The sequence below is a fragment of the Pezoporus flaviventris genome, unplaced genomic scaffold (genome assembly GCF_033815535.1).
Source record: "Pezoporus flaviventris isolate CSIRO_AGI_PZ_B2104156 unplaced genomic scaffold, CSIRO_AGI_Pfla_v1 ptg000036l, whole genome shotgun sequence".
Taxonomy (NCBI): domain Eukaryota; kingdom Metazoa; phylum Chordata; class Aves; order Psittaciformes; family Psittacidae; genus Pezoporus; species Pezoporus flaviventris.
The window spans coordinates 9,802,611-9,818,709 of record NW_026892584.1 but is presented as its reverse complement, the minus strand read 5'-3'; the positions used below and the strand labels follow the sequence as shown (position 1 = coordinate 9,818,709).

At 43.1% G+C, this 16,099-nt stretch overlaps 1 protein-coding gene across 9 annotated transcripts in view; it reads right to left on the bottom strand.

The window, feature by feature from the left end:
- Positions 1-15,656, bottom strand: part of PTPRJ (protein tyrosine phosphatase receptor type J) — a 71,197-nt gene extending 55,541 nt beyond the window's left edge. For 4 of the 9 annotated variants that reach the window (XM_061463048.1, XM_061463045.1, XM_061463052.1 and 1 more), the window contains exon 1: positions 15,430-15,656. In XM_061463048.1, coding sequence (XP_061319032.1) covers positions 15,430-15,503 — 74 coding nt within the window. In that variant the 5' untranslated portion in view covers positions 15,504-15,656. The remainder of the gene's footprint in view (positions 1-15,429) is intronic. The other 5 variants (XM_061463050.1, XM_061463049.1, XM_061463053.1 and 2 more) reach the window with 3 other exon arrangements.
- Positions 15,657-16,099: the final 443 nt, after the last annotated feature.

The window sequence follows — 16,099 nt, the reverse complement described above, 5'->3', positions numbered from 1 at the left end:
TATTTGTCAAGCTAATGGCTCCTTAATAAGTTGTAGAAGTTAAAACCTGCTATAACAAGCCTCCTCTTTAAACACAAATGATGAGTAAAACAGTGCATTCAAACGTGTATTTCAGGAACAGTACTAAGTGTATTATATTGTGGTTCATTTCCTTATTTTGTAGACTCAACAAAAATCAACTGTTTATCATCTTAATAAGAAAGGAAAATACCAGTGCCTGGAAAATATCACAGTAAGTCTGGACATCACTTAAGCCAAGTACATATCTTTTTTTTATTATTATTCCCCTACTGCTTATCTCAACACACAGTTCCTTTTCCTTTAGCCCCTTTCAAACAATACTTGATATTAAACAAACAGAACTAAATACCAAAATAAATTATTTCTCACTAAAGGCTCATTTCTTCTCTCCTGTTTCATATTTACAAATATATACGTGTGTGTATACACATCCATTTAGATATACACACACACATATATGCTTGCTAATGTTACTAAAAGTATCCTATTATTTTATAGTTATACAAAAGCTGACTCGCATTAAACGTGACTTTCTGGCAGAAAGAGAATACAAGAGCGGGATCCCCTTGCAATTACATAGCAACACTGAAATTCAGAAAGTCCAAGCTGTGCGTCATCACTTCACTGTGTTACTTCAGACCCTCATGCCTTCCTATCCAGATTTATGAACAGAAGCTTTCGGGGGGGGTTCAATGATACTCCTCATTATCACTCTGACATACTGACCAAAAGACTTACAGAATTAATATTTAACCTACCATAATGTCTTTCCATTTAAAGAGCTTGTTTGTAATCACAATCTTTGGTACCATGTCTGATTAACACAGAGGGAACTGTAAAATCATAAAATAGGACCATGACATCATAACAATGAAGGGGATCTCCCACACTAAGTTCTTACTTATGCACGCAAAGAGGAAACAACTCTAAATAAGGGAGGGAAAAGAAATTTAATTAGAGCTGACTGAAAAATAAGGCATATGGTTCACAGGAATTTTTACTTTCAATTAAAACACCCTCCTCCTCCTTGGCAAACTAAATAAATACAAATTAAACCAAACCATTTTGTGACATGTGTATGCGAAAATGAAGACAAGCAAGAAAAAAAATTTGGGTGGAAGCTGCACCATTTGCCATGTGGAATTACAATCCAAGTTCTGTGACAAACATTTGTCACGATATTACACAGGTATTTTTTCCTTCTCATTACTGCTGCATGTAACCATCCACTTCCTCCACATTACTAAAACCCATTCTACCCACATACCTAAAATTTTACTTGAGATGTGGGCAGAAGAGGAAGGGGGGAGAGAAAGGTGTAAAGAACAGGATTGAATTTTGGAAATAGGCTTTTTAAAAGGGAAATAATACTCTGAAGACTCATATTGATAAAAATGCTAAAATCTGAAAACAGCCATATTCCTAAAGTAACATACAAAAGGGAACTGTGTGTAAGATGGGGCCATTTGGGAAGGATTTGAGATCAAAATGACTGACAAATCGCAGTTACAAAGATAGAAAACTTTAGAACGGGTGGAGCTTTCACCTACTGTAAGTTATAATAGGATTATTTGGTCCAGAGAAAGGAGAATTTAGGGAGTGATGGTTACAACAGTGGGCTGTGGCACAGCTCTGCCGAGGCAGCCCCTCTGAGGTGTGCTCAGAGATTTCATCAAAGCATCACTGTAGTGACTGCTATAGCTGAGGATGCCCATGCACACTGTGCATCCAAAATCATAGAGCTCAGCTGGGGACAAATGCCTGCAGCAAAAGAGGGAAAAGTAGGAAGAGCGGTGAAGACACCGATCTGAAAATCAAGGTCAATTACTTAAACGACAAGTCTGAATGTAATAGCACAGGGTGTAATGTGACACTGCCCAGGGTTTCCTAGCAGAAGACCACTTTTCATTTGCTCAGTCACCCCAAGTACTTCAATTTGGAGGGAATTTTTAAGACATATTTAGCCAGATTCTGGCACATAGTTTGCTTAATTATGACATGTTGTAGCCAAAACGACTCAAAGCATTGAGAAAATGAGAATGAAGGAAAACACATTGCTATACCATTACTAAACACCCCAGTGACCTTTTTCGTTCTTATGGTCTGACACTAAATGGACTTCCCTCGACCCCTTCAGTCTTCCCTTCACTAAGTCAGCCTTTGCTGTTACTGGGAGAAACATACATCAGAAACACCTGGGATATAAAAATGAAAAGTCCTAATTGATTTGTGCCTGATGGAGCCTTTGTGGAACTGCAGCAGAAGAGGACAAATGCAGCACAAAGCTACTTGCAGAACAACTAAGCTAAATCGAGCATATTTCGAGAAATATGCTCTGTAAGCAACCCTAACCATCCTACACATGGAAAGAGAGGAAGAGTAGGGAAAAGGAAGGATGGGTTAAAATTAGGTGAAATAAGACATATGCAAGGAAGATACATGGGGAGGCAGGGACAGCAGAGCAGGGAGCCAAGCAGGATAGCAAAGCTGGAGGTAGAGGCTCTACCAGCTATAGGTGCATTACCATGGTACCCAAGTATGGCAGGCCCTGCAGTGAATGGTACCCAGGCTCAGGTCATGGTTATGATCACCAGCCATGTCTGTAGAAATGAGATAGGTCCAAGGCCAAGCCAGGAAGTTGATCCTATGGGACAGGATCCCAGTCAGCAGGGCACCCAGTTGGTCACCTCTGGTACCAGGCACCCTCTCAGCTGCAATGCCTCCACATCCCAGTTGGGCAGGTTCTCTCCTCATCTTCAAAGGCTGACTCAAAATCAAATTTGGGAAACATGCTTCTTGCAAGGCTGCAGAGGGGGACCTGCACAAGGACATCCTGCGTCTTCATCACAAAATGCATCCTGGAGAGCTGAAGCTTCTCCAACAGCTCCTTCTGATGAGGGGGCTGGCACCGAGCAACAGGAGCTAAACATGGTGAGGGGGAGAAGAGCACACACTCTGGACCCTGCCTCCATCCTTTGGGAACAGGCAGATTAAAGTCAAATGAGCTGCTTTAATTCCAACACTTCCTAGCTTTTCAGAGATGAATTTTGCAGCTGTAGAAATGTTCCCTAAAAACAGACTGTGTTTGTACATGTGCATGCTTAAAATAACACACATTTGGGCATTTCAGAACAGAGACTGTCTTCGTATGTGTTTTTTCCACCAACAAGCAAGGTAACCCCACACTTAGCTAGGGAGCTTCAAGCAATAACCTGAAATATATATACAAGCAGACAGTAATACCTATCACATCCTCCCCTCAATAGCGGTAACTGTAGAGACTGGAGACTTTGGTACTGTGTAGGGCAGCAGATGAATTAGACAGGCTCACTCCTCCTTAAGCTCTCAAACAATCATGGTTTTCACCATCAGCACACACCGATTATCGTCACCTCATTCAAAGCAGCGTACAGCTGGTAACCTCATGTAGCAAAAGCCTGCAAGTTCAACACTAGCTGTCTAGAAATGCCTTCTACCACTTTTAAGCAGTATCCAAATTACAGGGGATAGTGTCATGTTATCACAGCTGTCAAGTGTGCAAAGGTCTGAGGGTGGGTGGAGTGAATTTTATCTTTCTCTCATTTCAGGAAGAGATGTCTCATCCAAACAGGGTCTAATTAAAAAGCAAGAGGCAGGCTGGTCAGTTTTATTTCAGAGATGAATACGGATTAGCTCTGTGCAATGACAGTGCAGACTTCTGCGCTGCTTCAACAGTTGATACACACTGTGAACTTAAGTAGGCTGCAGCAGTCTTGCTCTTCATATGCATTCTGTGTTTACTCATCATCCTCCCCCAACAACCTACTTCCTTTTCTGAAGGAACTTGTCTTTGCTTTTGCTTTCATAGCAATGGTCATGATGAAAGAGTGCTTACACCGAGAACTCAATTAGCCACTCATACACTTGCTACCATGTCCTCCTCAGCTGCACCCACACACTGTTCTCATTTAGCTCCCTTCATTGCATTAAAGCAGGAATAGGAACATCTCAAATTAGAGTCCTCCAAACACCACCCAATGCTTACAAACCACAGACCAGTCACTGCACTATGGGACACCCAGAAACAGACTGTGGGTTTTCTTTCTCAGCAAAAAGAAGGATTTGCTGTGTAATCAAAGGAAACAACCAGGTTTATTTCAGTTATGTACAATATACACAGTTTGGAGCTTGAACAGCCTGATGGTTGCCATTTACAAAGCAGACATTTTAGTAACACAGTGGTTTCTGCACCATTTCAATATAAGGTGTGTTATCTTTAGCCCTGATTTGTCAACACGATTTGCACAGCCATATACAATCCTTTCACAGGGTCAGTTTGCTCCCTAGCATCCCAATCCCACTTGTTGCCCCCACTTGCTCCAAGTAGCTGTTTCACAACTTGACTTGCTCCATGACACACTGAGAATCCAGAATGAAATTTGCTGTCCTGCTAAATGCCTGCCAAGGTTTTGTATTGCCTCAGTCATACTCCTAGCCCCTTTTCTCAAGCACTGAAGTGGTTTACCACAGGCTTCCCTGTGTCTTAAGGTGAATGTCTATCTCACAGCACAAGAAATCTTTCCCCATCTGTGCCTGATGTAAGGAATGGCTTTTCCTATCTACAAGCCCACTAAGAATTAACCAATTCACTTAGAGAAGAAAGGAACAAGATCCCACAACCCAGCTTTTGTCTGATTTATAACCCATTCGTGACCAAAAAGGAATACTGTATTCACAAAATACAGGATGTTGTGCAAGAGAAGTTTTTTTTTTTTCCCCTTCAGCTCTCATTTTTGACACAGTTTGTGTGCAGAAGTGAATCTTGGTGAAGACAGATGTGGTGGGGCACTATGTTGACTGTCTAAATGCACCTGGTGAATGAGAGAGATTTCTTTTTTAAAGTTATTCCCAGGGTCCTAAACCCATCAAAATTCTTTAGCCATGTACAAATACACAACATCACATGGTATTTACAACCTCCAGGTCATAAACACAGCCAGTACGAGAAGAAGGAGGAAAGGATAAAGAGAAAATATGAGGGGCGGCCTGAGCAGCTCCTATGTCCTCAGACAAATCTCGACAGCACAAAATACTGCAAGTCCTGAAACTCCTCAATCATTAACTTAATCTTCCAAGCTCTAGCAGGGTTTCAGAAGTCCTACAGACTCCCTGGAAGACAGAGCAGCAAGTGTCTGACTTTAGGACAGCAAAAGTAAAAGGCCTTTGCTCAAAGGGGAAACTGAAGTTTGGCAGTAACTTATCTCCTAATTTTTCCATACATTTCTGCAGGAGGAGACAAAAATATTCAGCTGTCCATTTTTCACTGTAAATCTTAGATTAGCATAGCTGGAATTAATTTTGATGCAATCTAAAGACAGGAGTGACAAACAGTGCATGTAGCAATGACTCTGAATAAATGTCTGCACATGAGGCATACATTTATTTTTCACTTCCTTTTTATTTTTTTTATCCCAAAGGAAAAAACAGTATCATTCAGAAGAGAAGGCAGCCAATTTGCAGGAACAGGAGTGCAGGACACTCGCATCACCTGCAGCAACTTTGGCAGAGTTGAGCATTACAACTTACTATTCTTCTTACCCTGAAGAGGAGCTGGCAGATAAATAAAAAGTACTAACTGCGTCAGCCTTAAAATTTAGGCATAGGGAGAATCACTGCACACACTGCTTACAAGCCAAACCATAAATGCACTGCACAGAATTTTACACATAAGCATACAGGGTACAGAGAAGGCTATCAGAAATTACCTTTTGGCTGGTAATAGCATTGCAAGCAAGCAATGGGTTTGCTAGGATGGAACAAGGGGCTGTTCTGTGAATCACCCAGAACTGTTGCTGGAGAAACAGCAGTCCCTTCCTACAAATCAAAAAATAAAGTAGTGCAAGTGAATAGAAAGGAGAAATAAGTTTGGGTTTAGGTTTAGCTTTGAGGTTTTTTTGTAGGCTGCTCCAACTTTCAGAATTTTGAAGAGAACCATTTTATTTGCACCTCTTAGAAGACACCCTCACCAATTTCACCATAAAGAGAACTAGGCTCAATTATCAGGAGATCGCTGGGGTGGAAAAGAGGGAGAAGTACACTCCGCTTAGCAACTCTGGCCTTCTGCTCACTGAACCAGGAAACAGTTGAACAGGTACATTTAGAAGTATGAAGACTGAGTCAGAAGACAATAGTTAAATAAATACCAGTTAAACCACATACCGTAGTCCTGTCTTGTAGTACTGGGAAATGAGTACCACTTACAGCTGTTCCAGATATTGCATCTACCTGCAAATATCCTGCTGGCTAGAGCTCATCACATATACTCTCACCAGCACTGTCAGTACTTTGCAAAACATTACGGACAAGAAAGAAAAAGAAAGTTAGCTTAATAAAGACTACAATAAACTAATTCTATGCTTAATCATCAAAAGTATATAATGCTTTGTTAGGGGATTATTTAGTTTTGATTATTTTTTTAAAAGCAGGTTATATGATTATAAAGTTAGTTGAGAATATATCTGCTTTTTTCAAATATTTTAAGCATTCAATTTCATGAACATAGAGCACTAATTATTAGCTTCTTTAATGTGGATTTTTTACAACAATTGCATAGCAGAGATCAGAAATCACAATGTTACAGAGGAATTGGGCACGCATTCACAACAAAAGCAATCACACTTTCATTACACAGTCCCAAATCCACATAAAAAAAAATTATATTGTCTTAAGACATCTGTATCTTAAGATATCTATATCAACTCCCTTTCAGCCATAATGAAAAATCATTACAGCTGGAGAAAGAAACAAGAAGAAAACTGCACTGACTTGGTGCTGGAGAACATTGGCCATTAAGATTTTGTCTTATGAAGAAAGAGATGAACACTTTATAATAATATCTAATCTGTAACTATTAAGATGGAAACTATACCTGTTTCCAAATGGATTCAACACATAAAAGAAATTTTTTTATAATTATTTGCTTCTGTTACCTGGCCAGCTTTTTTATTTGTTACTATCTCCCAGAAATTTTAACATCTCCAAATGCAAGTCCTTGATAAGTTACAGACAAAGGAAAGATTTCTTTACTTTAATAGGGACAAAGGAGAGCATTGTTGAGATTTGTTATATACATACAATTAGCTGCATTGTGATGGAGATTAAAGGACAATGGGCCAACAGGTATAATTCCAGATTTTACAGCCTTGTCCTTTCCCATAATTATGTCTTAAAATTGAATTTCAGTTAACATATTCACAATACCAACATCTACTAATGTTTTGCATATACTTAAGAGATGGTTTCAATTATTTTAACATGGGTGTGGCAATACATTTATTTTATCATTGATCATTAAAGTTCAATTTAATAGTATTATAGTGTACTTTTTCAGTTGGTTTCAAGAAGAGTTTTAAAACTAGTACAAGGTCTATTAGAAGAATAACTGGCGAGTCTATTAGTCACTTAAAAAAAAAGCTAAACTAAACAAATTTTCACAAAAATCTTCCCATTTTTTCTTCCACCTCAAAAATATTTCCAGAAATAAGATTTTGAACTGCAGAGAGACACTGAAAAAAGAAAGTATTCTCATTCTGCAGATGTTAAAGCTGCCCCTTTAACTCATGTGAGAGTATGTCAGCTTCTTCAACTGTCAGATACATCTCTTGGAAATTCCCAGTTTAAAATATCAGGCTTGTGTCTGTGGCTGCACAGTATGCCAGCTAAAAAGGCCACATCCTGACCTCAAAGCTGAACTGCTTATTCCTCCCTGATGCCCAGCTGCAAGGAACTAGATCTTAGAGGTGAATACCCCTCAAGAGAATTACACAAACCAAATTAAAGTTAATGAACTTCCCCAAAGAAAGAGGTTGCTTTTGGGTTTGTTTTTTTCTTCTAGTTTTCTTGAAGATACACATTTACACAGACTGTGGGAACAAAACTGTGTCTACACTTCTTGTATTTCCCCTGTACAAAAAAAAGTATAAATCCATAGGAGGTGAAACCATCAAAGACCTCAGTTAACCAGGCACAGCCTACTTTGCAAAAAAAGTAAATTACATTGGAATCAACCAGAACAAGTATACTTTAGTAAGTATTGAAATCCAAGCCTAGTGTTAGAAGTGGCTGATCCTACAAGAAGACTGAAAGAACACTTGAATTAGAAAGCATAATTCATGTAGCAGGAAAGCCATGATCTGTCAATTCCTCCAAATCTAAATTTGGTTATCAATAGGTGATTATGATGTGCGTGGCACCAAGATTACATTAGAATTCCCATATCTGCTTTCACTGGAGAAAAATAATTAAAGAAAACAAAATTTGATGACCTAAAAGGACCCTACCAAATTACCATTTTATTTCCCCCTCAGTTTGAAGCATTTATAGGTATATAAAGTTCCCACAGCACTGGAGAAAATAACTGAGCATGATCACAAAAGGAGGAAAATCATAAACTCCCTTAATTAACATAATACAATTTTGCATATGTAAATTTGATGCCAGCCACAGGCACCCATTTTTTCCTTTCACACTAGCTGTCAGAACAAGTCGCATTTTAATGTTTAAAAAATACACTGAAACCATGTCATGCCTAATACTGTTAATAAAACCACTGGCAAGGCTGAGTCAAAATCTTTTGGTGGCTCTACAGTGCTACTTTCTCCTACAATGAAACTACTAATGTGCACTCCTTTCACCTGCATCCCAGAGAGTAACGGTGGACACCCTTCTCTTTCGCAGCCAAAAGCTGCACCTTGGTCTCATCCTAGCATCCTCCTTGCTCTCTCCACTTCGAAACACAAATCAGAGGGAATCAGCTGGCTAAGCCTCTGCGGGCATGAGGAAGCCCTGGGGAGGACAGGCAGCAAAAAGAGGCAACCTCCATTTATCTGCAGGGACTACTGACATCACAGGCACAACAAGCACTAGAGAGAGGCAGCAGGAAGCTTTCACAGTCTGCAGTATCGCAGATGGTCGAGTGCGTTGCTGCATATGCAGGTTGTCCTGCCCCAAAACTTAGCTGCATCTTTCTCTGGCCACAACCTGCTGACCAACCTTTGCAGCATCCTCCTGTCTCATGAGGCAGTACAGCACTCCAAAGCCAACACTCTGGCTGGACACCCACCTGCCCGTTGCATGCCACTCTCCTTATTTCCAGGGACAGAGTTGGCAGAAATTGTAATTGGAAAATGAGGACTCAAAACCAGATATTAGAAATAATAGGTCACTGCTGGCAAGTCTATGTGTATATATAACAAAATAAACAAGGAAGCTTATTGAAAATGCCCTAACAGAATCCAAGTGCACAAGCTACAGTCTCTCAATGACCAGGGACAGGCTGGGCTTCTACAAAGCTGATTTGCACAAATAACCCCTCTTTAGAGAGCAGTGCCATTCAAGCTAGGTTAAACCCAGCTTCTTACAAGCTGGCAGACAAAAAAACTCTATCAAAATATTACCAAAAGGAAGTAAGGAATTAATCTGAGAATACATCTAATGACAGCCAGCTGTGTTTTAGATACAAACTGTAAAATCCTAACAATGAAAAGCTCCCAGGCACTTAAATCCCTCGTCTCACCTGGGCTGTGACAGCAGAGAGGGCACCAGCACCTTCCGGCTCAAAGGAGAACCACTCACGGAGCCCGGGCCAGATGTCACCCTCGCCCTTTCTCAAACACCCACAGTCTCCAACGTGGATATGCTGAGAGACTGCATCTGCTTACCAGGCCACAACAGACAGACTAATTTACAATACAACTCCAGACCTGACGTTCAAGTCTTCACTTGATGTTTTTGCCATCTCAGAAGCAGAAATTTCTTACCTTCAAGAGCAGAAACTGGTGAAGTTCACACAAATTATTCCTCAATCCCTGGCCCATATGGTGTACAGTAAGCAGTACTACAGTACATAACATTCTCCTGAACACCACAAAGCCAAACCAATCAACCAAAAGACCATGAAGTCTTTCCAATAAACACCCAACCCAACATTTAACCCCCCCACACACACTCTAAAGTTTAAAGTAGAACTCCAGATGCAGTACACAACAAGTATTTTGCATTCATTAGGAATTCACCAAAGACATACTATGTATTTCTTTTATTCGTTTGGTTTTGCTAAGACTGGACAAAATAATGAGAAAAGTCCAGAGTGTACCAAACAAACAGGAGGAACAAGAAGAATAGGAAAAGGAAACTAAGAACAAGCAGATGTGTAGCACTGGAGAAGAAGAGATGTCTAATTGGCTAGGAGAGCTTAAAGGTAATCCTTACAGTGGTCACTTATCCTCCAAATTAGGACTCTAATTAAACACAGGCCTTGGCCTCCTTCTCTACACACACCAACTTGGTCTGAAGTACCACCTAAAGCCAAGACCAGTTATAAACCCCACAGGGCTGGTACCAAAGCAGATGCCAACATCATTCCTCCCCGTTTGTAGCTGTAGGTACAATTTCCTCTATTCTGCAACACAGTTAAAAACAGTTTCCTTTTCTCCCATTACATTTCTACAGTTGGAAAAAAGAAGCTTTTATGTGTCAGCCCTAGGTGTCTCAGATAAGTCACAGAGGGAAGAGACTGATGGTTAGACTGTGTGGCTTCTAATACCAAGGGATTCTTCCAATTTCCTGGCAATGGTAGGAAAACAATCATACATTCAGTGACACGCCAGATACTGACAACATTTACGGAAAGACATGAACATTACTCTGTTGCCCTGCCTTTTCCACCTAGTGACCATGAATGGCATAGAAGATAACTAAACGAGGCCACAGTTTTATCAATCCAGCTCTGGTTGGACCATATGTACGTGTCCACTTTCTGGATTAGAGAAATACCTTTCCCACTTAATTTTGGATTTTTCTCCTGGAATTTTTGATTAATAGCCCCAGGAGGCCTGTTTATGTGCAGATACATTTGGGAACAGCTGGAAAGCACTTCAAGAAAAGCCTTGGTGCAGTCTTCCAGAGAAGCGCATCTGTTTTGCTCTTTTCTTCCTGCACATGCCCGATCACTCTTTCCCCCCACACGCTGCTTTCTAATGTTTCATATTAACACATGCTCACCTACACTTCTTTGTCTTTTACCCCCCATAATTAAAGTCCTCCCCTGCACAGTCATCCCCTGCTGAAAGTTAATTTCTTACTGATGGTTCCATCTAAGGCATGGTTCTCTTTCACTCTCCCCTTTGTACACAGCAGTAGGCCCTCTCTGCTACAGAAAATTCAACTAGCTCTTCCTACAGTTCAAGCGACCTTTCATGATGCTCAAGGTACTATTTACATTCACATTTTGGAATCTAACTAAAAGCAGTGGCATCAGGCTAACAACCAGATGTGCAACCAGTGACTGTTTTAATAGCTTCTCTCTCCTTTGCTCATATCAGGAATCTTCTTTCAATCAGTCAAACAAAAAAAAAAAAAACAAATTAACAACATGAGACAGGTTTCATACCTACAAACATCAAATTCCCAGACCCCAACCACTCTCTAACACTTGCTCTATGATACATTGTAATTCTAGTAGGAAGAAGGAAATACATAAATTAAAATTATATGGATTATGCCCTAAGCAATAAATAACCAAAGATTTCTTTAGAACAGTAGCAATTTCTCTCTCTCATATTTAAAAACTCCAACAAAAAAAAATTTACATGCCATGAAAATCCTCAACAAAGACTTGCATGTAGCTCACATAATTGAGGAAGTACTAATAATAGCGTGGCTGTTTGCACAGACAACATTTCCACTGTGGGCCTGAATACTGATCTCAAACATGCAGAAGAAGATATTTTGTTGTGTGTTGCTTGCTGAAGACTAAAATCAAAGTATTGGAAACCATCTGAATGTGCTGGAATGTGCAGTTGGCCTATGCAGCTAAGGAAGCACTACGCACATCCATGTCACATTGAAACAAAGCATCTATTGCGTATGGCAGAAGGTGTTCCTGTTGCACACATGAAAGTAACCTGTGTTACAGCTTTAAACAAAAACAAAAGCCTTTTCATTTCAGCATCAACTGTCAGTCATCACAGAAAAATAACTTGTCCTGACAGGTCAGAAGTATATTTCTAAGCTCCTCTGACACAAGCAACAGTCCACAGCCACAGCTTCTCCTTGTGGTCTATGCTACATAAGTCCAAGCCTGCTCAGGTCTCCAGATCAGTGAAGGTATTTGCCAACTGGTACTTAAACTTTATTTTTTTTCTTTCACGTGCTAAAGATTACCCAGAATAATTTCACAAATGAAAATTTAGAGTACCATACAAGAGAAGAACCAATGAGGATGATTAATAGTGATCAATACATAGCAAAAATTCACTGACATGCAAAATATGTATATGGCAAGCCCTCATTTCAGATATGATGATGCTTCATTTAAACTCTTCAGCTGGAAATCTGGTTCAGTAATTAAGTCATAATCCTATAAAATTGACTCTCACAGTATCAGTCTGAGTTCTGTGCGCAGAATAAGCTGTAAGAACAACCTACTAGGTCCACATAAAAGGCATTTATAACTGTAAGGACCAAAACCCTTGCATAGTAGATGTTATGTTGTCGTGTCACTAATATGACCACCCTCAACTCATTAGCTCCCACAAAAACACAGAGCAAGGTTTGTTGTTTAACAACTCCAACCTGGCCCACTATGCTGTAATTCATTAAAAATAAGGAAGATGCTTATCCTTGAGTAAAGGACACCACAGAAAGATCATATGACTGTCACACCACTCAGGAGCTGCCATGACACAGCCGTTCCACAGCTTGGGATGCTTCCCAGTCCTTGTGTATGTTCAGGCCAACAATGCCGCCTGTGTTAGAAACACAGTCCCTTTACCAACTCCACAATCATCGGAAGGGCAAGGTGGAGGCCAGATCCAGCCAAGAGCCACTTCCACCCACCTTGCTGCGTTTTCTCTCATGATCTAGCAGGGAGACCACAGGCAAGAGGCAAGAAGTCTTACTGGTAATACATGAAGTCCAGATCATGCCACATGCCAGACAGTTTTGTCAGCTGCTGGCATCTTACATCAACTAAATACCTCACCAGATATTCCCAGTCTGCGCTCCATACCTGCACACATGCCACACCATGAGCTACAGTGGCCAACTCTCACATCTGCCTTAATCTGAGCAAAGAACACACCACAGAGCAAAACTGTTCCGTATTAGAGACCATCCTCATTTTCAGAGGGCAAGACCACATGAACACTACTTGGAACAGGTGACAAGGCTTTTGACCTTAGACCAAACATTCCCTCCAAGGAAGACTTTATTCTGCATCCTTATTGCTCACCTTAATGAGCTATATAAAAAACCCACAATTTTCTCACATAAGTGAACACACCAAAACTTAGTGTTTTCAAATGAATGATTTGCAGAATCACACCACTAGCGATAACTTGGATGTCCTATTCCTCTAAGAAAAAAGCTCCTATGGGGCCTTCCCCCCCGCAACCTCTCTCTGTAGAGACAAAGTGCTCCTAATGTTCAAAACTCTACAAGGTGCTGCTGATCAGCACCAGTTAAGAGGTTTTGTGAACTAATACCTCCTTGCACCAGCCTTCACATAGAGAGGTGCACCTGAAGTCACAACTGAGGCTATCAAATACTGCAGTCTTCCCAATTTTCAGTCCATGACACCATGAACTGGGGAGCTCCCATACAAAATTCTGAGCCACACCAACGTTAGCAGATCTGGCTTGTGTGCTGTAGCATGTTGATGGGAACTCTGATATTATCAGTGGATGACAGGACCTACTACTCTAGGGTCCCACAGGGAGCCAGTGGGATGCACAGCTGGGTCCCAAGATGGTGAGTACATAAATGTAACAATATGTAATTGATGAGAGGGTCTAACTTTCTTTATTATTATTAATCATACATCACACCAATTATGAGCCAGTCTTAGAGGGCAGGTAGATCACTATGTCACAAGATTTCATACGCTGCTTGAGAAGAAAAACTAAAAACAATAGAGGTCATGGCTGGCAGATCCTCACAATCCTCATACAAAGGCTCCTCTGCTTCAACCACGTAAGGTTCCTGTTGCCTGGACAAGCCTGCAAGGCTATACCCAAGAACAATCCAGGCCTTCCCTGAGCTTTTCCAAAATGAGGGAGTACTGTGATTCCGGAGTCAGCCTTAGCTCTTATTCAGAAGAGATTTTTAAACCTAGGCTTGGTACAACAGAGATGGAATGACAAAACATTGCAAGGTACCCCAAACTGAATGAGACATAAAAGGAAGAGGAACCAAAGGTTTAGAGTAACCATTAGCTGTAATCACAAACTGATGGCACTGCAAGATAAGGAAAAGAATAGTTACAAATCTAGAAGAGTGGTATAGTTCTGCTCTGTAGCTCTAAGGGTGGGACAGAAACACAGCCCAGAAGGAACTGTTACTCCTGCAGATTACTGAACACCTTGGTCCATACCAAAACACGTCCACACTTCTGTAGTGGAAACCATTGAGGCAGAGAGGCCAAGCAGGCCCATCTGAAAGCTAAAGTTCAGCAAGCCCCAAAACATTAGAGTTCACAGCAGTAACAAAACCTTTCTACAGGAATGTGAGAAAGGTATCAGCAGAGAGAAACTTGGGGTGAAAGTCTATGCCAGCATGCAATGAGCAGGTCACCTGGCAAATGATTCTGATTTCCATCACTCAAAGGTGTTCTTGGAAGAATATCTGCAACACACGCGGGCAGGCACAGAGAAAGGGTTGAAGCAAAGTGTGCTGGCAGAGGCCTCCTGATGACCTACAGCCCTACATCCCCACATCCCCAGATCTGCTCTCTCTGCACCACGATGGGATTTTCCCGTGAAAACTCCACACGGCTCCTGAAGGCTGTATCCCAATGGGTGATGTGCACCACCAGCATGGGCAATGTACAAATAACATATTACTAATTAACCAGCAGCGACAAGACGAATGCAGGCTACAGTAATCAGTGAGGAGACAGGAGCCGTCCCGGCTCTACGTAAGGCAGCTTTCAGCGAGGTAAACAACCGGGGCAGCCCCGTGCCCCGAAAGGAGCCACACGGCTGTACCACAGGGCCTTACCCTCACCACATCCCCAGCGGTGCCGGCCAGCGGTCGCTCCACGCTGCTGCCAGGCGGGGCTCAGACCCGAACGGCAGGCGCAGAGCCGGGGGAGGCCGAGGCCACGGGGATCCCGCCAGCCGCCCGCCCTAGGTGAGCGCCGCCTCCACCGGGCCACGCCGCAGCACCCCCCGCTTCCCCTTCTGTGCCAGGGCGGCAGCGGCAACGCCGCTGCGGGACAAAGCCCGAGCACGGCCACACACGTGCCCCATCGGCTGCACACCTACCGGAGCAGCGGCCACCGCCGCCGAGGCAGCTCCCAGCGAGGGCAGGTGCGGCAGCCAGCGACCGCGGCACAGCAGAACCCCCGCCTCCCGCGCTCTACGCCGCCACCCGCACCGCGGTCTCACCTCGGCCAGCAGCAGCAGCAGCAGCAGCAGGCAGGGCAGGGGCAGCAGCCGCCTCATGGTGGCGGAGAGCGCTCCCCGCTGCGCGCACGGCCGCTCAGCCCTACGCCGCCTCCCCCGGAGACATGGCCGGGCTGCGCGCCTCGCACCGCCCGGCGGCCCACCCCTTCACCGCCCTCACAGGCGGCAGCGGTGGCGGCGCCTCAGTCTCCCGGCGCTCCCTCTAGCGCTCCGTGACGGGAAAGGCGCGTTCTTTAGAGCCGCCAGTGAGGGGAAAGCCCTGGGCGGGCCGGAGTGAGGGGCGAGCAGCACTGCCGCCTGCCGAGGGCTGGGCTGGGCTGGTCACATCCCTCCGCCGCCACTCCCGCCAGCCTTTCACCCGGGGCGTAAATGGCCGTCTTGCCCGGCCGGGGGGGAGGGTCGCGGCTGACGCTTCCGCGCCTTCACCCCTCCCGCTCGGCATCTGACATGTCCTCCCGGAGGACCAGGCGAGAAAGTCTCTCACGGAAAGTTTGCCAGCCTTCCTGCACGCCCTGTGGGGAAGCGGCGCCGCGGGACGGGCCCCACCGCCCGCCCCGGCATTGGAGTGGCGCTCAGCGATGGGCGATAAGCCGCCGGTGGTAAAATGAAGTAAATCCAGGCCTCGGGGTCCTCTA